We start from the raw sequence: 24452 nt of genomic DNA, 5'->3' as shown, positions 1-24452 counted from the left end.
TATTTATATTTCTAGTTAAAGGTTATCACACACACACACAACTGCTCATCAAAAAAAGATAAATCTCTTTAATTGCAACTATTGATGCTCTAAATTACTGTTAAAAGTAGAGGTCTTCTCTATAAGCTACCATAGTTATCATGCCTGGCTAACTAGCTACAGTAGTAAGTTAGTATTGTGATATCATTTCATTAGTCACTTACATAATTCTGTTGGATTACATGTTGCATCCTTGTTCAGGACTGGAACATCCACTGTGTTGGCCAAGATGAAACTATAACAATTATGGCTCCATCCTGCCCCTTCTTTGGTTTGGGTAACTTTACACCTCAGCAACCCAGAGATCACATTAACAAATATGTTTGAATCACATTTTTATGTGCAACACAATAATCTATCATCTGTAATACTAGAGCTAGCTCCCCCACAACATGAGAACAATGCTGCTGTTTTATTCCCATGCTTTGTACAGTACCTGGCTCAGCAGCTGGTGGTGAAACATTATTAGCATAATATCACCATACAGTAAGTGCAAACAGTGCAACAAGAGAATGGAAATCTTGGGTTACTGTAGCAATGGTAACTTAGGAGAGCAAGGCCAAGTGAACTGTCAATTCCTATATTAATTACAGCAAAGATGGTGGACTTTTGTTTGAGGTTACATGGGTTTTGCCATGGATTAGTTTTCACATGCGGATCCTGTGCTGCTCTTTCCAGAATTCACCAATTCCTTGAGACAGTGCTAACTCTGCTAAGGCCCTGCACTCAAGGGGGGTGAACCCAACCAATGCAGTGCCCTTTATGCCAACCCCCTGCCTCCCTGCCAGCTCTGCAACCCTCGCCGTAATGAGAGAAGCTGGAGCATGACAGTATAGCTGGCCGCCGATACTGAAAAATGGCCAGGGTTCACCTGCTGTCATGTGACTAGGCGGGCTCCCCTTGATGCTCTCCACATTGCAGGCAATTTCCACAGCACCTTCATGTGGCAAAGCCAGCACCTGCAGCCCAGGCAGGCCCCCTGGGGTCGACTCTCTAATTGCTGTGGCAATGCTACGTCCAAAAACAATGTCCTGAGTGTCGATAGTGACGTTGCAGTTCATGACGTATGGACTGGCCCCAACACCTGCAGGACATCAGCCAGGTCAGAGGTACAGAACACTTACAAACTTACAAACAAAGGTCAAAGAAGAGAATAGAGACAGCCTGTGGTCGGGCTGTGACAAACAGCTTTGTAACAATAGAGACACAGTCACATTTTACCCTGGCAAAGTGATACTTTAACCCTTCTTTCAGGTTAAACCTACAGTAACTTGAACTGCATGTACAGTACATTTAACTTTTTCTTCCAGCTTGGGCTCACCTGTGAGGCCAAACTGTTGTTGTGGTTGTGGTCCCACATCTGGATTGACTGCCTGCAAGTCTGGCGTCTTCTTGAACCAGCCCATCTCCTTCCTCCTCTGTGACAGCCCCCGCTGCAGGGGCCGGTCTGCCCAGCCAAACAGGAAGGCACTGGTTCCCTGGACCCTCTCTGTAAGTCCCTGAGCCACAGCTGAGCCCAGGCAACAACACAGACATGTCATCACATGCATGCACGTTCAGAAACATGAGAGTGTGACAGATTAAACACACCTAAGGAACAAATCTGGACACACGCATCACTTATTACATGCATGCATAAATAGTGATTGTTAGTGAGTGCCAATGATTATTCTGCCTTCACACAGTGTACTGAGTGCACACATCAGGTATGCAGGCCACATGCTGGGTTACTGAGAGGTAAGGTTACTAGAAAGTCACATGGCTGCTAAATCAGCTGGTAAAATGGACACCGGCCGCTAGCTCTTAACAGTACATGTACCAGGTATCAGGGAGACAGACAGTGTATATTACTGCAGTATCAGATACTAGGGTGGGAAATAAAAAACATACTGAGTTTATTGTAGATTGCTGCAGTTTACTAGAAAGGAAAATGTACAATTTGAAGTTAGGTCCAGCACAGTGCATGTACTGTAGCACCCTCCATCACTGTGTGCACACTCTCAGTCCTAATGTTATTTGAACCACTGACTGGAGTCAGAGCATCCTCATCTGTGTCCTGAGCAGGTGCTCGGCAGAACACAAAGCAAGGGAGCACCTACCGACTGTGCACCGCAAGCTGATGAAAAGATACACTAGAAAACTCAGTTGTCAGTTTGTTAGGTACACCTCGCTGAAACGAACACAGTCTAATCCTCCTGCATGAAGGTGATCGTGTTGTTTGTGTCGTTGTGCATCACCACACACAGAGACACATGCACGTAAAAAGCATCTCACCTCGAGCCTCTCTAGCGCAGTCCTCCACCCCTACCTCCTCCCCCAGTGGGTAGATGGGTATGAGGTCGATGGCACCCATACACGGGTGGACCCCCGTGTGAGCGCGCATGTCAATCAGCCCACAGGCCGTCTCGCATGCAGACAGAATCGCCTCCCCTGGGATCAAGATTGACATCAAACTGTCTTATGTGCCGGGTGGCAAATCAAACATTTGTATCTGAAGCAGTCCATGTTTAAAGTTTCATCTGAATAGTGAATAAATAAAAGATGTGGTTGTTTTAGGAATATTTAGCTGATTTATTTATCTTTGGGTGAGTGTAGGAGACATAACTGGAAACCTTGACAACTTTGTCTGCATTGTCAGAAGGTTGTGTTTCAGATTAGCTTTCAATAAGATACAGTTTTACAGGATCTTTGCCAGAAAAATGTTCATCCTGTTTGTGTGTGTGTGTGTTTAAATCCCTGACAAAGCTTATTAAAGGATTTCTCCTCTTAAAGGATTGGAAAGCAGGGGGCTGAGACTGTAGCAGCAGGGCTGCAGCAGGTAGCTGACTCCAGCATTCCCTCAGGAATAGGAAAACAAACGTAAAGTATTTATATTCCAATGAGGTTTCAGCAAAAAAAAGAAGCCATAAAGATGAACTACTTACTGATGGAGTCGATGTTGGCCACAATGGTGATGACAGAGCGGTTGTAGTCATAGTCATTAAAGATGTTCAGCACTGTGGTCCCCTCTCTTCTCACACCTTGTGTATAAGAAAACAAACCATGTCTTAAAAATCATTTGATATTAGGATTTAGAAGTATAACTTGAGTGGTGTGGGTGAATGAATAAGTACTGTGATGGTGCAAAGAACGGTGGCACAGTGATTAGCGATTCTGGTTTCGAGGCCGGGCCCCTAGGAGTGAGTGTGAGCATGTGTGAATGTCTGTCTACGTGTCAGCCCTGTGACAGACTGGAGACCTGTCCAGGGTGGACCCCTCCATCAGTCCATCTCAAAGGGGGAAAAGTTAAACAAAGCTTAAACATTTCAGAGATTATTGAACAAAAATAGATCAGAGCATCTTCTAATCTGTCACAGGTTGTATTATGCTTTACGCTGATTTATTCATGAACTCGTTTATTTATTTATCAGCATTTGTTCATTGCCCTTTTTGTCTTTTGATTCTTGTTGGATCACACTTGGTGGGAAAGAAGTTTTTATGTAGTTTGGAAATGGTCTTTATACCCACAAAAATAAAACTACAACACATTCATATAACAGAAATGCTAGTAATTCTGTCATCAAAAGCAGGATTTAAGGAATATAAAGAGTTGTAGTAAAATTCAACCTACCTCCAGTAGTGTACACAGCTGTCCTGGCCACAGTCTGCACCAGGTCTGTCCTGCGAGCCTCAGAAATGTTCAGCAGACAAGCCGCCAGCTGTTTGCCCAAGGATCCTGAGGCCATAGTTCTGAACCAGTACTGTCTTAGGCTGGTGTATGGTTGGGATGCAAAGTGCATTGACCATACGATGAAACAAATGCTGAAACTGAAACAATGCCAGAATAATGGCTTTGTTAAAACAAACGTTAGAGTTGGACTTCAATAAAAAAAGCAATAAAACTCTGTTTTGCTCAGTTCAATACACAATACCAATACAATATTGGTCTGGTAAGGGCAGACTCACGGGCCCATAAAAGTTTGTCAGTACATTCATGAGTGATACCAATAGTATTATCTGGGCTGTTTGACACTAGTTCTTTACTGAATGCATGATAGCCATAACCCATGAACTGGTAAATGCTCACAGTCTATTCAAAAATGATTAATTGCCTTTAATGATCATACAACTTACAGATACCTCATGGAGTTACTGTATCTGTGGCATGTTAGTCATAGGCCAGTAGCCTACCCGAAATATTAATCTGTAAAATCTGACATAGGCCTACTTGAGTTATGGTGAATGCAATTATAGCAATTACTGTATTGTCTGCTGTTGTACCCAGTAGAAAATATACAACTCACTGACTTATGTACGTAATGATCGGTAAAACACCAACTAATATGCAGCGGTTGCTGATTTACGTTTGTTCAGACCGACGAAAATGTACTAAAATAGATTTCAGCACGTTTAACATGGAGACGTGTAACTAAAGATATGAAGGATCAGTCCAAGATAGTTCACTTCCGTTTCCAACCACCTGGAAACGTCATTTCTGAAGGATGCTAGTTTTGTTTTTAATTCTTATTGATGCATGTAGGCTAAATCAATCAAATCAATTTAATCATCTGTTTATTTTTTTTTATTATTAGTGTCGTCGTCGTCGTCGTTGTTGTTGTTGCTGCTGGCTCAAAAAAGTTATCAAATAAATGTAGTGGAGCAAAAAGCACAACAGGCCTATTTGCCTCTGAAATGTAGTGAAGTCGAAGTAGTAGAAAATGTAAATACTGAGATAAACTACAAAGACCTTAAAATTGTACTTGAGTAAATATGTTCTACTTAGTTACTTTCCATCACTGTTCCTTTGTCCCGCTACTCACTTGGCCGACTCGAACACGGAAGTAGATAGGGGGGTAATATCTCGACACCATATGCGCCCACTTCCTTTGGCGTCACAAAAACAGACATGCGCAGAAGTGGCAGCTTTGGTTGACTGGGGTGTTTTTGATCAATAGCGCCTCTTCGTGGACAAAATATGTCCCAAACTGTCAAATGACATGTTACAAGTTTCTGCTCAAGCGGGTACAATGCGCGAGAGACAGTGGTTATTAGAAGGCGTGCAATGGTAAGTATTTGGATTCCAGCCATTTAATACAACTCCCGGGTCCTGTTTTGACGTTAGCTGCCCACAGTACGATGCAGCTTTGCTAGCAGAGAAGGCGGTCGTTAGTTGACTAGCTAATTAGCTGTCAGCAACAGCAGCATGGACCGACTGCGTTGACATAGAAAACAACGCCAAGTAATTTTCTTATTTTAGAATCCATGCTAGCCGCCCGAGCATTCGGAGCGGGTTTCACTCTAATAACCGTGGCCAAAGCGATGAGCTCTGTAGCAGCGACGACATCCGCCGAGACCCGGGGGTTGCATGTAGCAGCCAGCCGGGATGCACGCTGCGGGAGCCCGCTGCAGAGGCTGCAGAGGCTGCTGGCGGTGCCCGGCTACGTCCCGAGCCGAGTGAACGACATGCTGCTCCTGCGGCCTGACACAGACGGTCACAAGTACCATAACAAGCATGTGGTGTTCTTCCACGGAGATATTCAGGTGAGTGCGATGATATAAGGTACTAGAGTTGATCTCAGCTCATCAAGGGTTCCTGCACAACGACGATGACACATTAATCACTTTAGTTATTACAGTGGCGGGTTAATAGACGGAATTACATTAATTATAGTGCCTCCATCCCACTGGCAAGTCTTTTTAACTAAGGTAGTGGAAAGTTGTAGATCACACCCACTAAGTCTTGACCAAACTTCACTTTTAAACAGACTAACAGTACAGATTGACTTATACACGAATGTGTATGGCATTATGTTTTTCATTTTTTCCTTTGCATTTCCAATTATTATTGAGGCCATAGTTAAAGGTGGTTTGGTACTGGACTACATTATATTCAGAGGTGTTCCTAATATTATGACCCTCTCATGTATGTAGCTGGAGAAGACACCTCTGAATATAACGTAGATCAGTACAACACCACCACCAACTATGACCTCCATAATAAACATATAATTAAATGTATATGTTTATGACACCTTCACCAAAAACTGAAACATTGTGAGCTTCATAAACACAGATGTTAAGGTGGACGCGTTGCTTACAGTTGTACAGGTGTACCTAATAAAGTGACCGCTGAGCGTATATTTCTTTTATGTGCAGCCATGTGGCTTACTTGTACATTAAATACACAATACTTATGGGGTAATTATAAAGTATTTTGCAGATGAAAAACAGTTTTTATACACAACATGTGACTCATGAGTGTCAGAAAAGGTTTTCGGCAGAGTAAGAATAATTTTTTTACTGCTTCATTTAAAAAAATTCCTACTTTAATCTCACAATAGATTGAAATCAGTGCGTCTGACAGATGTTTTCCACATATGAAATCTGACCGTGTTGCTCTTGGCTGCTCTCAGCAACACTGATAGCAAGTTTCTTTATATGGACCATCAGCAGTGGACAAGCCTGGCTAGAGCTCAGGAGAAGATCACCAAATAGAAGTGAAACAGCACTTCTGATTGTCAGGGGAAAGTGTATCCAGCTGAGTAGATTGTGCTCAGGAGAGGTGTTGTCCGCCCAGGGAGCAGTGTTCTGATTGGTCAAACACATTTTGACTTGAACATCACTGGTGACATTCTCATGGGAGCAGAGCAAGTTGATGTTTTACTTTTCATCAGCAGCTGTTGTCCTAAAGAACAGAGCACTTGGAGCAAACCTCTTTCAGGATGGGGGAGTTTGTTTTTACCCAGAGAAATCAGGTTATTAAAAAAAAAAGCCTGCAACTGCTGCAGCTGTCAGATTAGTCAAAGTGGTCTCAGATGCTTTTTGTTGCTTTTTTTAGTAGGTTGAAGGCACAACTACTAATCGAGTGTAAAAATGTGGAGGGGTTAAAGATGAAGTAATTTAACCTTATCATTTGGTTTTGCTTTCAAGAATTCGAGACGCGCCCTCATTTATTACAGCATTCCCAGTGCCCAGGCAGTCTATTCCTCTGCAATTCATTAGGCAGCTTACTAAGCAAGTGTTAATGTTCCCACAGTGTGCTGGTATTTCCCAGGAGACGTTTGTATGTGCAGGACGTAGCCACGGTGATGTTTCCATGTAAATACAATGCATGAGGTCACTGTGTTCAGGACCACACAGTCTGACCACAGACCAAGAATTGGGTCAAAGATGCACTGACGTGTCACGTCTGTAGTCAGACTCTCACCATGGCCCTTAGCACAAAAGTATGTTTTTGTTATTCCAGCTTGTCCAGGTACAGCAGCTTTAATCAATCTGTGTGTGTGTTGTTTGAGCAGAACTTCCAGGAGGAGATGGCTCTGCAGGCCGAGGGAGCCCAGTGGCTCTCCTGGAGTCTGGAGCAGGTGGCCTTCATCTTGGGCAGACGTTTCCCTGACCGATATGTTTGGGTGGTCAGAGCCTCCCGCATGTATCTCCACAAGTTCAGCTGCTACCACAACTTTGTGGAGAGCAACATGTTTGGGGCACCAGAGCACTCACCCTACTCACCTGAAGGTGGAGCCTTGCACCAGCTCAGGTGAGCACATGATCAGATCAGCCATTTGTTTAGCAGTTTCTCCAGTTAAGACACTTTCAGCTCACTAACTGTTACAAACTAAATGATACAGATTTTTTTCATGTCAGCATGTGTCTCCAGTATACCTTGTCAGATGGTCGGTGTACAACAAGACTAACATTTGGATTCAAATCAAAATGTCTGATTATTGCACAAGTAAACTAGATGATACATTTCACCTTCCATTTGATGCCAGCTTTCAGCACTTGATGGTTTTTATACTGTTACAGGCAGATGTCAGACAACAGCAGAAAAGTACTGAGGTCTGAGACTTGGCCGTTGTTGCTGCATGAACTGCTGTCACATCAGTAGTAAACACATCAGCAATATGCGAAGTCTGGGCCAAGTTCTCAGAAACATGACACTAAACGCAAAACAGCTGCACTGGCAAAAAGAAACAGTGGTAACACATGACCTAACGCCCTAACCTGTGACTGAGAGACACAGTGTTACGCACTGTGGCCCCAGAAGACACTGGGGACCTCAGGACATCCTCATGAGCTTCATAAAGCTGTGATTTGCTACCAGTTGTAGGTGCTCTGAGTCTGAACAGGATTTCTGTTTGCAGGGCCCTGCTGAGCCACGGCATGGAGCAAGCCAGCCTACCCAACCCTCTTCAGCCACAAGGAGGCGCCAGCACCATCCCTTCAGGGTTTTCACTGATGCTGGTGGGCTTCAGCAAAGGCTGCGTGGTGCTGAACCAGATGGTGTACGAGCTGGGTGGGGCCCGCGCTGACCCGCAAATGGCTCCTTTCATTAAATGCATCGCGGCCATGTACTGGCTGGACGGCGGACACCCGGGGGGCGGTGAGACCTGGGTGACGGATAAGCAGGTGCTGAAGGAGCTCGCTGCCAGCAGAGTGTCGATTCACGCCCACGTAACCCCTTACGAGGTGTGCGACCCCATGCGGGCGTGGGTGGGCCGCGAGCACAGATACTTCATCAAAACCCTGGAGGAGTTTGGGGCCTGTCCAAGTAAGAAGCTGCACTTTGAGGATGAGCCCCCCTCCATTGAGAACCACTTCAGGGTCATCCAGGAGTTTTGAGCTTGTGAGCACTTCATAGTACACACACACACACACACACACACACACCTACAAACCTGATGGTTGGATCATTAGTGAGCACTTTAGATTATCTGTTAGAAAACAGGTTGAGGGTCTGACCTTAGTTTTGTGGTGATTTAAGAGATCAGAAGTTAAAACATGCTTCTTTCCTTTCTACTGCTAAATGCACTTAATGAGCTGATCCTTCCCCTGCATGTGGCTCTGAGTAGGAATACGCAGGTATAAAAAACGGTTAATAGATTTTAACATCGTGTCTTCTGCCTTTATTATTTAACTCTTGAGGCCAAACAGAACTTCTTAGATTGTGGCTCAGAGCTGTCGTCTTAGAAACATGTTTGTTTGATTTTCTTTATGAAGAAGTTCTCTAATTTAAGGTGTATAAAACTTAATACTGTGACTTATTTTGTCATTTCCTGTACGTTTGGCTGAAGCAGAGCAGCTTCTTACTGCACTAGTGTTTAGCTGCTTATGAACGTCTGACCTTGACTCTGCAGGTTCAGACTTCATCAGTTGGTCTCTGGGATTCTTGATTGTACTTTAGCTGTGGCCATTTCATTAAGCCAAGTACTTGGTCAGAAAGTAAACAACAAACACTGTACTGTTGTCATTCCTTCAGTTTGATCCCGATGGAAGATTTTCCACTAATAATTTGTCCAACTTTTTCCATTTAACCGTCACCCAGCTGCACTCGGAGGGAAAGGAAGAACCAAACCTTCATTTTGATAGGATAGCCCCCCCCTCACTTTAGCCAGCATCTAGCTGCCACTATGAGGGAGGCACTAACACGTCCGTACACATCTGCTTGTTATAATAGCCAACTCCTAGGTAACACAACGCAGTCTCTCCTCAGTCCTCTGGAGCTTTTTAATCACATGATCTTTATCAGCAGATGATGGAGTTAAATGTTTTCTGCTGATGAAAATCATGTAGACCTTGAGGCGGAGCTTGTCAACTGCTGTGCTGCCGTTTAACAATGGCCCAGGTTCGATTCTCATTCAGGGCACCTCTAGCAAGTCGGTGCCAGTGGACACACAAACCTTAGGAATGGAAAAAAAAATAGAATTTGACAAACAATGTTTACAAGATGGTTTTTGTGTAAAATGAAAATTGACAATAAGGTATAATAGTAATATTCCAGTTAATTGTGGTTGCATAATAGTTTTATCTGACTGCAGCAATGTGCACTGCTACATGCACACCTGCTAGTGTAAAACCCAGTGGCTTGTTCAGACTAGACTGCTAATGTGTTGTCAGTGTTGGCAGCATGTCTATTAATCTCTGTGATCTCTGTGTAAGCATACATAGCATCTGTGCAGTGTGCTAATGCAATGTCAGAGCATTCCATGTTTACTACTTGCTGTGTGTAATGATGTTTAAAAACCCTGCACGTCTTCATGGAGCACAGTCAGCAGGTGGCAGCAGAGCGGAAAAACCACAAATTAAAGAACTGAGAAACCGTTTTACAGTGGACAAAGTCAACAAAAACACATCAAATACTCCATCCAGATATTTTCTACAGTCTTTAATGAGCTTTTTCAGTTTGCTTTGTGATGCCTGCAGCTGATGAGAAAACATTAAGGATTAGGGTTTTTTCATTTTTGTTATTTCAGATGGAATCAGAATGCTCATACATTAAAAAATATAAAATGCAAAATAAACATCTGTCAAACATTTATTTGCTTGTGGCTGGTTTGATGTGAACCTACAGTATCCTTCAGTCTGGCTGTGGTCTAAGCACAAACGGGAATGTTGGGCGACACCAGTGGTGCTCCACTCCTTGGTAGGCACCTCCCACTCAGACAATGAGCGCTCTCTCTCTCACACACACAGGCCACCCAGTGACTAGCTGCTGACAGTAGCTACAGGAGATGTACAAAGTCAACACCACAACTCAAGTCATGTTCAAGTGACAAAGCCAACGCCAGCAAACACAAGCCACTTTGAGTCTTTCCAGCATTTCGTCATCCTGCAAAGCGAGATCCCTGAGATCACTGCAGGGCCATACAAATCCATCTGCTCTCGAGATTCACTGCAACACAAATCGACAGCTGCACTCGTTTCTGTACAACCCAGCTTCAGAAATACAGAGTTGAGAAACTTCCTCTATCAAGTGAACTCATTTCAGCCTGAATCAAGTTTATTTTAAGACACCATCACCTGTTTGGAAAGAGCAGAGTACCCAGACTTTGAGAAGTTCTCACTGTTGAGATGAGGTAACATTCAAGCTTATTGCCTTATACAGCAAAAAAATACAATGTGGCTTTTCTGGTTTCTATAATCACCTGACAGTACTTATCAGAAGTTTGGAGAAGCAAAACTAAAGCCCAGTCTCCTAACTCAGTGACATCAAGTCACTTGTTGAGATGAAAATATTTTACAGTGCGCTGTTCCAGTTTGAAAGGATGACAGCATACAGACGAGAGCATGGCCGTGGCTGGAGACGCCCAGCTCCCACACAAAGGCCATTGTGCCAGCTGGTGACAACAAATACAATGTGGTCTGACTAGGTTTGGCACCAAGCAACAAAAAGAGGAATGTTTCGCTGGATGTTAGGAGTAATCAGACTCGCCAGCGCTACGCTATAGGAGAGGTGAGGTTCAAGTCTCAGCTGAACAAAAGGTTGCAAATCCTGCGAGTCAATAGCACCTCATATTTCACATTATACAGTGGTTCTGTCACACTCAGGGAAAATCCAGCTCTTTCTATAACTTTACTTTCTCATCATTCACTTCTACATGTCTTTAACAATCAACCTCAGAACTTAAAGGAGCAGTTGTACATTTTGGGACATGTGCACATTTCCCATTTGTTGAACTACTCCTTTAAACACATCTTTTAAGACTAGTGATATCTAATCATCTTCCTCCTGACTACAACCATCTGACTCATCCGTCCATTTCCACATTGTGCTTTACTTCCCAGTTCCACTTAACAAATCCTTGTTTTCATTTTCCCAACGCACTGCAGTGAAACATTACTATTTATTATTCATTTCATTGCAACCACAATAGCATCTTCTTTTAAATAACACCTTAATCATTCTAAATGACCTGTCTCCCGCCAGAATCTTCCTAAGACACATAAGCACAGTATTTACATAAAAATATATAGTAGAAGTCCAGCACATAAATAATAAGCTTGTAAGAATCACCATTAAGTTAAGAGAACAGAACATTAGGAACAGAGAAGAGAGTGAGCAGCCTGCCCTGAGATGAAAACAGCAGCAGCACTTCATGCACCCTGACCCCACAGCTTTTACTGCTCAGCCTGTGGAAGTAGACTGAAAAAAGACAAAGAACCTGTCAAGGACAAACATACAAACTCTCATAAATAGCTCCAGTTTTGCTTATCAGTTCGGGACGTGTGCTAATGAAGTACTGTAAGTGCTCAAGTCATGTTTCGCTCGTGCGAGCCAACAATGAGGAACTTTGAGCTCAGTGAGGCAATCAGAGTAAGTGCGGGTGTGGCATTTGAACAGCCGTATGAGTCATCTGTTTTTTAGGCCGGTACAGTTTGTCTTAATATGGAAGGATAAACAAGAATGCCGTAATTTGTCGCTCACTTTTGTCAAAGCAGTTTCTTTAAGAACCTTTTAGATTAACACACTACATGTGGAGGCCTTTCAGTTCTTTCAACGGTGACTACACTACGGTTCAAGCCAAGTTAATAAAAAGTTTTATCTAAAACCTTAAGCTAAATTTAAACCTTCAAGCTATATCAGACGAGGAGGAAGTGAAGGTGTGACATCGAAGGAAACATTAAACATATAAGGGGTGTAATGCATCTGTGTGTAATCCCACCCTTCTGCTGGTGTTGAACTGGAACTGGCGGGCAGTACGAGACAGAGCAAGGACAAGGACAACAGCCTGATGGATCAACGCCTAAAGAGCAGTGGCTGGTGAGGCGAAGTGTTCAGTAACACAGAGCACACAAGCCTGCGTACATTATTTCGCACAGTGCTGCTGCCTGGCTGTCCTCAGTTCTGTTCGACATTCAAACAAGGTCATTATCACACTTCCTCATTGCAGAGGTGCTTGTCTCGGTATCTCTCATTTCTGCTGAAACACAAGTGGAACTAAACATTAACCAAGGCTGGTGACTTCCACCTTAAGGCACAGCACCATTCCCTAAGGCTTCTTGAGATAAGAATTCAAAGATACAAGAGAAACATTGCATAGGTTTTCCTAGGAATACTCCACATTAGCCTTCATTAGTACAGCGACATCTCAACCCTCAGCAGAGATTTATGCAGCCCTAGGAAATACCAAGGATTTGAACAGTGAATTAAATACTTTGTTAAACACGCTGCATTAATCGGGACATACTGTACATTTATCACACTTTTTAACAGCAATGGATCAGTGACAGACCTCAAAATGGAGCTGGTTATCTTTGGTTTGAGGGGTCAGTCTTTGATTTTTGCAGATTAGTGGAATGTAAACCAAACCTAAGTCCTCTGAGAGTTGGGCAGAAGGCAGCTGGTTTTGTGGAGGCTTAAAAAACTTTAAAAGCTCAGAGGATGCAGTGGGCACCCCCGCCTTACACTTTCAGTCCTCCTCTTTTTCATTTTGCTTGTTCAACAGTCACTGTCTCCAGCAGCGGCTGTTTCCTCATCAAAGCGAAACCTTTTTGTGTAAGCGTGCGGGGACTCCAGGAAGTTCTCCTTGTCTTCGGGGTCTTCTGGTGGAGCCGCCCACTTGGTGCCGCAGCTCCTTTCGCGGACGGAGCGGGTGGTGGTGGGCTCAGGGCTCACACAATGCTGCTGCTGCCACAGCCAGGGGTGGGTCATACACTCTGCAGCGCTGGGCCGGTCCCTGGGGTCACAACATGACAGAAAACACTGGAGTAAGAGTCAGACTCCACTGAATGTAGGCCTGCAACTATTAGTATGAAATCATTAGTTAATTATCATTACCATCATTTTTAGTCTCTAGAAAGAAAATCATTTGTGACAAATGTCATTTCCTAGAGTCCAGGGTGACTCGTCTGACCTACAGTCAGTTTAGTTCACTCTAATGTACGACAAGGAAAAGCAGTAAATATTCACATTTGAGAAGCTGGAACCATCAAATATTTGTCAGTTTTACTTGAAAAATGATTTAAGCAGTGATATACTCTCCTCTTAATTTCCTATCAACTTGTTAATGGCCAAATTATTTCAGCTGCAACTTAAAGTCCTATTAAATTCTTCTCTAACTGGTCTTCACAGTTCCCTCGTGCAGTCCAGGTTATCATTAGAAACAGCACAGGGCCAACATGTTAAGTAAGAAAATGAGGAAAAATTCATGTGGGTGGATAAAAATACTGATTTGTTTTGGCTCGTGAATGTGCACAGTGTGAATCCTTCACAACCTGGAGCCTGTCAAAAACAAAACATTACATGTCGCTTGAGTTGCCTCACTGAAAAATGTCTCTCAGCCTTTTGTTTACATCTGCCCTAACTTTACAGTTTGACTTGATTCAAAACAATCACTGACTGCGTTCCTACTCTGGGGGAGTCTGAGGCGACGTCGCACGCCGCTGTCTGTACTCACTCTGGTGCTTTGACCAGCAGCTTGCGGATGAAGTCCACGGCCAGCTCGGACACCCTGGAGAAGCTCTCGCTGCTGTAGTCCACGTTGACCTGAGACACGTTCAGGTATGTCTCCTGCTTGTCGTCTCCGGCAAACGGAGACTCACCCGTCACCAGCATGTAGGCTATAACACCCACACTCCTTAGGGACAGAGGCATGTGTGAAGGACACAGTTAAACATGTAGTGGAGCGCCTGTGGGCAGAATTCCTACATGCGATGACATCAGTTATTAGTTTCTACTTTCATAATTGTGGTCACTACAAAAGGGAGAACAACAGTGAACACTGGAATAACAACCCACACTGTATACATTAGCTACTGCAGTAACCACGTTGCTGTTGGTGCATTTACACTGCAATGGAACACCTTCTTTTTACAAATCATTTGGTCTAGACAGAAAAAGTTACAAACAGCCTCCCGACGGTGGCGCTGACCCTAATGGTATTGAAATTAAAGGCTAGCATAGTAATATCACCGTGCCCTTAGAAGTAATAGCCAAAACCGCACTTTTTTTCTGAATGAATCCTTGAACAACCACTGAACACATCTGACAATATCACCCCAGTTTTGCAAGAACAGACTCACCACAGGTCTGTCGCTGTTGTGATTGGCTCGTAGTTCAGGATCTCTGGAGCTGAGTGGAAACATGAAAGAAAAGGTAAGTCGTCGTATTTTGTTTCACCACTCTGTTATTGTTTCACAACAGTGTAACACAACCCAGTTAAACTCGTGAAGCTGCTGGCACAGTACATTTTAAATGGTACAGCCAAAGAAAGAAGTATTCAAGAAAAGAAAGAAGTATTCAAGACAAAACCAAGCCTAGGTTTCTGAGGTCTGTGAGGTCTGTGTGAGATGAACGGATTAAACTCAGCATTGCCGTCGGGACAGTAGGGTTGTATTTAAAGATAAAGCCTCTGTACTGTACTGAAACACATGCTGATGAAGCCAGTGCTTCTTCCCAGCAACCAAAAGATCCTAATAATTAATGAGATGTAGTTTCATACCCACAAAGGCATTTCTTATAGAGTCACACAGGTGCAGGTTTTACTGTGGAGTTTTATTCTGACTGTCACCTTATAACAATAATACGGTTAAGGCAGGGAGTTGTGTTGCTGTCACATACCTTGGAGTAATCAAAGTGTGTTATATACAGCACATATCTCCTTACCCACGTATTCGGGTGTGCCAAGTATCTCTCGGAGCTCTCCGACTGCTCCCAATCTGCGTGCCAGGCCAAAGTCTACAATCTTTATATCCCCTGGAGGAGACAGGCCGGTCAGGAGAATATTCTGTGGCTGACAACGGAACAAAGAGGGACCACTGAGTGAGCACGTGAAAGCAGAAGTGGTGGAAAGATGATATGTAAATTCAACTGGGGGGAAAAAAAAGCTATTACAAAAATCACAACTTTTTCAAAGATCTTTTTGAACATACTTCTTATTTGTCTAAGTACTGAAACTATTTTGACCATATGATGCTACCATTACATTTTTGCATGATTCTCTACAAAACAGGTTGAGAACATACTGCGCCAAACAACCAAAGGTTTTTTTTAGCTCATTTGACGAGAGAATGTTTCACAGCTATGTTGAAAGAAACGACTAGTCGTGTAAAATTCCCTTCTCTAGAAAAGAGAGATGTCTTTAACATGTGGATCCACCTGCAGCAGTGGCCAGTGACAGGCCCCTTCCTTCACAGCCTGGTGTTAGTGATGCAGGAGCGGTGTAAAACTCCCTCTACACTGTGCTACTGAGCTTCGCTCCAGGCTAAGGGTTCTGTTACCACCTAGTTCTAGATTTAACTGTGTCATGGACATCAGAAATTGGGTGCACAGCTGCTCTAAAAAGAGAAAACAGGGCCAAGCACTGTGAACATATAAAAATAGATTCCCTCATTCCTACATTCATGCATGTCATTCTGTACGTGTGTGTGTGCACAGACCTTGAGGTCTAAGTGCACCAGGTTACTCTGGTGGAGGTAGTTGACTCCTTCCAGTGTTTGCCTGATCAGACGGGTGATCTGAGCCTCTGGCAGCAGCTCCTCAGACACACAGTGGTCAAATATCTCTCCACCTGCCGCACTGGACAAAGAGAAAACACAAGCACACTGTAAATACTCAGATACACACACACGGGGACACTGGACTAGTAGAAGTGAAACACCAGGCAAGTTTGTGACATTCCACATGTGGTGGAGCTCTGACAAGAGAAACAGACATATCCTGTATTCATGGATCAAAGGGTGGACTGGTGGTTTAAGTGGTCACCCTCTGGCCAAACCATGGCCACTTTGAGCCTGCATGGCGTGGCAAAGTGTTACTTTTTTTTTCCTGCTTGCTCACTATAACGCTAAGGAGGTAAGAGTGTCAGCCAAAGACACAGAGCGGGACACACCCTAAAACTGTGCCTGTGTGAGTGTGAAGCTAATCTGATTTCATTACAGTTCAGGTTGTTACAAATCCCAATGTACTATTTCTCCAGGGCATCTTAGTGTTGTCTCTTTGCTGTCTTAAATCAACAAAGTGAAGAGTTCACAGTGTTTCTGCTCTCACGAAGGGATTAAAGTGTCTCCAACAAGTTTCACAGTTGTGGTTAGAAAATCCCAGCAATCGACTCAGACAACCACTGAGTGTTCTTCTCTCCAATCTTGGTCTCCCAGTTTTAAACTTGATGAATCACAGCAAGCAGATAAGGAAGGACAGTTCATTAGATAACATGGTTTAACATGAACCAGATTATAATGATTAGACAGAATGTGCTAGGACAAGACATCTGCAACATGACAGGCCTTTTACCTTGAAACAAATCCTGATAAACATGTTAGGAACAATGAGCTGTTTGGCATTAGAAAGACAAATGTGGCAGCTCCGTGAGACGTGTCAAATACGACAGGGCCCTTTGCTTTTATAGGACTATGCTACATGTTTAGCATGTTTTGGGCAGAAAAAAAATGGAGCCAGTGTTAGACAGCTGGAAAGATGAATTAAATGTGATGTACTGTAAAATCAAAAAGGCAAAAGACTACTGGTTCTGTAGGGAACTCACTACTCCAGCACTAAGACGATGTCGTGATCTGTCTCGTGAGCAGCGTGCAGGTTGACCACTCGGGAGTTGTTCCGGGCCATCTCCAGGACGGCCATCTCGTGAATTACTTCGGCCCGGCAGTCACGACCCCTCCTCCTCTTCCGTAGGAACTTGGCAGCAAACACCTTCCCTGTGGCCTTCTCCACACAGCGTTTGACTACTGCGAACTTCCCCCTAACAGACAGAAAATAGATCTGTGGTTATGATGCACCATTTAGATAACTGACCAACTGCACATCAGACTGAGCTCCCCTTCATTTGATTGTTTTTAACTATAGACAAGGTCGAAAAATTGGGCTCTAAGTGAAACTGTATAAGGTTTTAGTCAAATTAATAAGTTTAGTCATTGTTAAATGTAACTGCTTTAGAATACAAGACTGCAAAATGTTTCACCATGACTCCACAATACTTTCACAATAAAACCTGATAAATGACACTGATGAATACATATGTTGTCCAGCCTTAATGAAATAACCGTTTGTATGCAAATGGCTGCAGCAATGCAACAATGGTGCTATACAAATACTGACATTAGATAAATGGCGTGTGTGTTTGTTATCTAAAGTTAGTCCATCTCTAAACGGATTACTGTTAACACTGAAACCCAGTCTAACTATGGGAAAATGAAAGTGGCTACTGGGTGTCATAAGTCATCATGCTGAACCTGAAAAGCAACAACCAATGATACAGAGCTGATATGGTGTTCGTGACACATAATACACATCTGTGGTTTAAGCTCGTCTCCTGATAGGTTAGCAAAGGAAACCTTTAGCACAACTTATTAAAGATTCTCCAATAATTAGACGCACATTCCTCTCAGTGGGGGAAAAAAAAAAAACCTCTGGCATTCAGATTCAGCTGACTCCCTTTTGATGCAATGAACGCAAAAAGCCTGAATCCTAAAATAATTGGCTAAGATCGTTAGAGACCCGCAAGGACTTCTCTTAAAGAACAGGACAATGGTATTAAACTATCCTAGTTTTGTATCACCACCCATCACTGTTTCAGGTCATATTTTCACAAAGTTTTAGCGTTTGATGCACAATTTGTGAACATTTTCAAAGCTGATAGCACAGAATGAAACTCTGGGGTGGACCTCTGCCATGATGAACGCTTATGTCTCCCTGTAGTATCGGGTGGTCATTTATAAACCAAGCAAAATAAATAAGTTAAAGTCAAGGGATGTACAAGAAACAGGCAATATAACAACAGTGGAAATAAACGTGGCAGAGGCTGAAATCTTCTGGCATTTAGTCCATAATACAAGTCAAACCTGAGAACTGCTCGATCATATAATTCCCATAATGGTTAGGCCCTGGTTAGACCCTCCCTACATGGCATACACATCTTTTAAACCCCACACCTGCTGCTCACAACAAATGCTTTCAGGTAAAAATCTGTATTCTCCGAGCACAGACCGATACAACCCTGATGAAGCCCCCCCAGAGCCTCAGGGGACATAATGCAACTGAATAACACTGCTCATGACAAGTGAACTCATCTACATATAGAACTGGCCGTCTGCCTCTTTACACATTCATCAACTTTTAGCTTGCTAGATGCTATGTTAATAAGAGCTTTATCTGATGTTTGGTGCAGGGTGGGTAACATCCAGCTGTTCTATCTGAACTTCTGATGTAAACAGCTGCCTAGAGGGTTTAAAGAGAGCATCTTACAGTGAACTGTAACGTAAAGTATAGAGTGGTTATTTCTGTCTTTTCACCACTGACCTCCTTCTACACTATACAGTCATTTGATTCATTTTTCATACAGAAAACACTGCATGCACAACAAGTTCCATCAAAAATAACTAACATATTACTTAACAGAGGTGATAGTTGGAGCCTGACAAATAAATATGACAAATGTTTACACAGTTAGTCTGATAATTTAAGACTATGTTGTACAATGACCACAAATTCCTTAAAAGATCAGAAGCAAAACTAGAAATGTTCAGCCCAACACTACTGCCCTTCTAATGTTCTTGAAAATATTGCATCTCATAACTTCCTGTTTTGAGAAATCCCACACAAAGAAGTGAACAGAAGTGGCCTGTGCCGGTTCTCCTTTCTAAAAACTGGTTTGCACATGTGCTGGCTTCCTTCCTCTTGTTTTGAAAGCAGAATTACACAGTACCCACAGTATATGACACATCACTTCAAACACACCTCAAAAATCATTGTCAAGATGTAATCATCAACCACCAGCAGTTGCCATGGCTCACACACAAAGCCAAACATATCAGCAGTAGCACCCTGTGTACACTGGTTAAAGCCAAATGCAATGTTTTAACATTGGTGCAGTGAAGTGCTTGTCCTGTGCTAATTGTCTGACAAAGATATTCTATTACAAACAATACAGACCGATGAACTGATGCACAAAAGACACTGTAGTCTTTGTCAAAGGAAATTCAGGCTTCCATTAAATGTTTCTGTTGCACACAGATAATAGGTGTAAATGATTGTTTTCACTCAGGTCTGATGTCTGATGTCCAGATGTTCAGTGGTGATGTATTTTAGTTCAACCATTTTAGTCTGAGGGTCCAGAACATGACTCATTAACATCTATGACTTTCCTGTCAGTAACTGTTTTACCACACATTTTCTTTAGATTCAGGTAAACTGCGAAATGCTTCGATTGTATAATCAAGAATTTATTTTGTGAAACTGGAACTTGGGGATGTTTGGTTTGGGTGAATGACTTATGAATACATACAGCAGAATAACACGGTCATGTATGACACACCGCTGATAAGGGTTTCCTACGTGTGGAGAGATGCCAAGCTTCATATACTGATAAACCGTGGGCTATGTCGTAGTTGTGTGCTGTCAGAACCGACATCCTTGTAACGTAGTACTGTCTATACTGCACTGCTGGAACTTTGATAGCGGTTCCTATTAACATTGCCTAAATCGCCCGGGGGACCCTCTGGTTCTGGGAGTCCCAGTACAACAGTCGCGTCGGTTTTACTCACCTTCCCAGCTCTCCGGTGACTTTATAGACACTTTCCAATGGCTCCGCGCTGATTGGGGTCTGAATTTCTCCAAGCAGCCCCGCGGAGAGTCCGCTGCGACTGTCCAGCCGCCTCCGAGACATTTTCCTCTGTCTTCGCTATCAGTCCTGCTGCCAGCTACTCAACTGAACAACGCGCTAAACGCCAAACGTTTGTGAGATGACCGGTAGAACGAACCTAGCTAAGTGGCTAGCTAATACTGCAGCCTTCCCATCAGTTACATGTTAATGTTAGCTAACGCTCAGCCAGAACCCTGCTACTGTTTAGCTTAGTTCGCCGACTCCGGTTAGCTCAACTGTTAAGTTAGCTCGGCGGTCAATGTCGCGGGTTAAAAAGTTGATTTTCCTCAGCTCAGCTAAAGAGCAGTGGCGAGTGTGTCAGATCTGTACCTACGGGTGATTCCTGTCAGTCAATTATCCAAAGCGCCGCCGTGAGCCACTATTAAAATACCTTAGTCACTAAGTTGGACTACAGAGTTTTCGATCATTTTTACATCCTTCTGCTTTGACACTTTCGCGACACGTCATAGCTTGGCGCATGCGCACTATTCCCCTGTTTGAAAAACGCATGATCAAAATGTGAATTTCATTGGAAAAGAGTTGCAGCCGGTCTGAATGCTAAAATCACGTCTTCTAACTACTGACGCTAAAATCACGTCTTCTAACTACTGACACTAAAATCACTTCTTCTACCTTCTGACATATTAGCGAATAAACAGTCAGTCCTGACACGTTTCCACAGAGAAAGAAAAATGGATGAAGGTACAGGAATGACAGAATCATAAATATGATAGAGGAAATGTCAAGGCCTACATTCTGAGAATGACAGAATCATAAATATGAGGAAATGTCAAGGCCTACATTCTGAGATTAAGTAGCGTTATTGTTATGAGATGATATACAGAGATAGGAAAAAAATATTTCAAATATAAATCCACATGCTGAGATACTTCATCAAATTTATGAGATCAAATTTATTATCTAATTCGAAATCTCACAAATCCGCCACTTAATAGCTCATAAATGGTTTCTCCTGTTTTTGACTGAAAAGTCAACGTTAGTATTTTTTTATTTATGCTACCATAAACTTTTTTATATTTGTCATTTGTAACATTTAATCTAGTTTCTCCTTTCCTGACAGAAGTGAGCTAAGTCATTTCTCTTTGCACCTGTAAATTTATTAACATCTGGCAAAGCATCTGGAGGACAATAGAAGCTTCAGCATCTAACCTGTAAAGACTTATAACTCAGAGCATCATGCAATTACAAATGTAGTATGTTTAAGGGTAGTTTAAAAATTATATATTCTATTCATGTTATGTTATTTTAGATTTTTTATTTGGTTTCACTTATCATATATTTCTGGCCCTTTGTTGACATTTTTGATAGAAGACGTTAGAACCTTGGGTTTAGAAGAGCACTGTTTAATCAAGGAGCGGTTGTGGTTAGCCTATCTGATGAAGTGTTTCCTAAAAAAATGAGTTTTATATTGGTAAAATGTAAGGTAGTACATTTAGCTTTTTATACATTGAATTGGTACAAAAGTCTTGTAAAAGATGCGTTAATCAAAATGTGCTAGTTGTTCTCTTTTATTACAATCATTGAAGTGAAATGGAGACAAATACAGGAGCTTTGCATAGAACTATGAAAACTGGAGTGGGTCCTGTCAGAAATGTATATGAAAGAAGTGCAACTGTCTTCATTTGGATGTAAAGCAAGTCATCAGTTTTATCAGTCTTCTGCAGCAGAAAAGCCTCATTATAGAAAATATCAAACTGAGCGGTGGCGTATGGCCTAATGTTGTGTTGTTGCCCATGCCACAAAACTGCCCGTCAAGCAATCATAAGGTGACGTTCTATAAGATATGAAGAAGCCAGAAGTGGGGGTGTGTTTGTTAGACAGATATAGAGAGCAGGCTTAATGGTTGACTTTGCAAGCCCCAAACCTTTGGTACATTAAGTGCAAAATATATATTTATACACACAACAGGACAGACATACATATAGAGTTATATACAAAGAGACGAACGGGATTGCACACATGGTGCACAGACATGTGCTCTCACTTTTCACAAAATCAGAACAGCCCTATTGACTCATCACTGATTCATGAGCAATGAAACATAACCACTGACCTATTACTAAGATAGGCAGATGCACATGTGTGAAAGTAACATTTTTGAAAACCGCTGCCAAGGTGCTCACCATTACATTGTCATAGAGTAAACAAACTATTGCAGTCAACATTGTTCTTTGCCAGAGCTGAAACTAAAGCAGCTACTTCCTACACCTTGTTTCCAGGACCATGAACACTCAAGGTATGACAGTGCCAGGTAAGCATAAGGCTGCATGCCTCGAGTGAGCACCACAACCAAAGTGATCCAACTTAACCAGCTCCCTCACCCCTGTTTCTGGATGGATAGCAATATCCTCATGCAAAATAGCTATTAAGGACAGTGTGTTGCACTATTTCAGCATGCAATATTGAGCTATAACACATCACCATCTAGGGTTTTTTGCCCTGGCAGAGCTCACAGAGCTGACCAAGACGATCCCGCATGCAGTATTGGGCTGGGAGAAGGGGATGAGATATGAAAGTCTGCCTCCACAGCTCGGAGCACGCATGGGGCTGTCTACCACTAGTCCAGCCCATGTAGTCTAGCTCCAAGAGACCTCTGTACAGTAGGTGTAATTTTGCATGCACCCCATAGAAAAGGAGTAAGTTTGTGTTTATGTTGTCATGTGCATGTAAAAAAAGTGTGTGAGAGAGAGTGAAAGGGTCCTTAGTGTTTACATTGTGCACTTAAAAGCTGCAGAACTGTTTTATCACATGCTTTCAAGACAACTCTCTTGTCTGGCATGGAGCCGCGTGCCAAACGTTTTAGAGTGCAATCTCCAGACAATCCTAAAGGCTGGTGCTTGTCCCTGACATCGGCATCATCATGCCTGGTCAGGTCATTCAATAAGGATGAAAACCTATGGAAGAATAATTTTGGCAAAAGGTTTGAGAGAGCACAAACTGAGTCACCAGTGCACAGGCACTAAAAATAAATCTGATTTGTTTGCTTGTGAGCCTGCTTTCTCAGTTTTCTGTTTGTTTTGGCAGCTTGTGAGCCCTTGAGATTGCAAGAGGTCACATGTCAGCCAGTCTTGACTAACATGCTGCAACAGGATGCACACACATTCAGAAATCAGGATCTTGTGTTTTTCAGAGTTAAAGTCATCACAGGGGAAAAATGTCTCCTGCTATCACAATGTCACAGTTGTTTGAACTACTAGTTTCACATATTACAGTAAACACAACCAGTCCATATCAGGCTCATTAGATTGCTCAGGGTAACATGCCGAGCCTCATTCATAAATGTTTGTCTAGTAATATGTCTTTTAAGTTTCTTTGTTAAAGGTATATAAAAACAGAGTAACAACAAATAAGAAAAGCTACATGTGGTTCAGAAAATCACTAAAATTAGAACTTAGAGCTACAGTATACAACTTTTTCAAATATTTGAGTTGTATAAATGTTTCAAAACTTGTCCTAATGTGTTGAAGAGCTGTCGAAGCCCCCTGTGACCCAGACTCTGTGAACAGCACCGTAGTGTGTAGAGAACAGAACAGCAGTGTAGAGATATTAGCTTCTAAAAGGTTTTGAGTGAAACTGACCTCTCTAACCAGTCAGATATTTTCAACTAGTTCTGCTTAATCAGTAAGTTTCATTGCATTCCCATTTCCTATAATTTCATAACGACAAATATCTGAAGAGCTGGGCAGAGCGTAGTAGAGCATAGTGGAGCAGGGAGGAGTGTTGGGCGGAGCAGAGTGGATAGGTTTGGGGTTTCATGCTAGTGCTGCCTTAAGTTACGTACTGTAACTTTAAAGAATATCACTGTCTGCTTTTACTTTGAACGCAGAAGGAAGGGAACAAACAGGCTGACTTGCAGACTGAGTAGCTTGAAATTCTGGTTTGTGCTGCCTCAAACTTTTGTCATCAGTGTATACAGTGAGGAACAGAAGTATTTGAACACCCTGCGATTTTGCAAGTTCTCCCACTTAGAAATCATGGAGGGGTCTGAAATTCATATTGTAGGTGCATTCCCACTCTGAGAGACAGAATTAAAAAAAAAAA

General features: G+C 42.6%; 3 protein-coding genes across 9 annotated transcripts; 1 reads left to right on the top strand and 2 right to left on the bottom strand.

Annotated features, from left to right (window-relative positions):
• Positions 1 to 32: 32 nt before the first annotated feature.
• Positions 33 to 4901, bottom strand: ftcdnl1 (formiminotransferase cyclodeaminase N-terminal like 1). 6 transcript variants are annotated; one of them, XM_020606537.1, is made up of 6 exons: positions 4839 to 4901; positions 3650 to 3846; positions 2964 to 3059; positions 2314 to 2469; positions 1361 to 1549; positions 33 to 1123 (listed from the first exon to the last, which is right to left on the bottom strand). In XM_020606537.1, the coding sequence occupies exons 2-6, from the start codon at positions 3816 to 3818 to the stop codon at positions 687 to 689; spliced, it is 1047 nt and encodes a 348-aa protein (XP_020462193.1). In that variant the 5' UTR covers positions 3819 to 3846; positions 4839 to 4901; the 3' UTR covers positions 33 to 686. The 6 variants fall into 6 exon arrangements, with proteins under 6 accessions (XP_020462193.1, XP_020462191.1, XP_020462192.1 ...); XM_020606535.1 differs by lacking the exon at positions 4839 to 4901 and adding an exon at positions 4323 to 4503; XM_020606536.1 differs by lacking the exon at positions 4839 to 4901 and adding an exon at positions 4327 to 4503.
• An 89-nt stretch (positions 4902 to 4990) lies between these two features.
• Positions 4991 to 9799, top strand: cunh2orf69 (chromosome unknown C2orf69 homolog). Of its 2 annotated transcripts, XM_020606542.1 has the most exons (4): positions 4991 to 5083; positions 5276 to 5559; positions 7317 to 7555; positions 8163 to 9799. In XM_020606542.1, exons 2-4 carry the CDS (start codon positions 5281 to 5283, stop codon positions 8638 to 8640), a joined length of 996 nt encoding a protein of 331 aa, XP_020462198.1. In that variant the 5' UTR covers positions 4991 to 5083; positions 5276 to 5280; the 3' UTR covers positions 8641 to 9799. The 2 variants fall into 2 exon arrangements, with proteins under 2 accessions (XP_020462198.1, XP_020462199.1); XM_020606543.1 differs by lacking the exon at positions 4991 to 5083 and having other exon boundaries at positions 5263 to 5559.
• Positions 9800 to 10162: 363 nt separating this feature from the next.
• On the bottom strand, positions 10163 to 20902 carry stk17b (serine/threonine kinase 17b (apoptosis-inducing)). The gene is made up of 7 exons (XM_020606541.1): positions 20293 to 20902; positions 17280 to 17492; positions 16177 to 16315; positions 15404 to 15530; positions 14821 to 14869; positions 14196 to 14375; positions 10163 to 13475 (listed from the first exon to the last, which is right to left on the bottom strand). Exons 1-7 carry the CDS (start codon positions 20412 to 20414, stop codon positions 13238 to 13240), a joined length of 1068 nt encoding a protein of 355 aa, XP_020462197.1. The 5' UTR covers positions 20415 to 20902; the 3' UTR covers positions 10163 to 13237.
• Between the last annotated feature and the right edge of the window lie 3550 nt (positions 20903 to 24452).

This window comes from Monopterus albus, unplaced genomic scaffold (assembly GCF_001952655.1).
Source record: "Monopterus albus unplaced genomic scaffold, M_albus_1.0 scaffold79.1, whole genome shotgun sequence".
NCBI classification, from domain to species: domain Eukaryota; kingdom Metazoa; phylum Chordata; class Actinopteri; order Synbranchiformes; family Synbranchidae; genus Monopterus; species Monopterus albus.
Note: the sequence above shows the minus strand (reverse complement) of the source record. Positions and strands in the feature narration are given on the sequence as shown.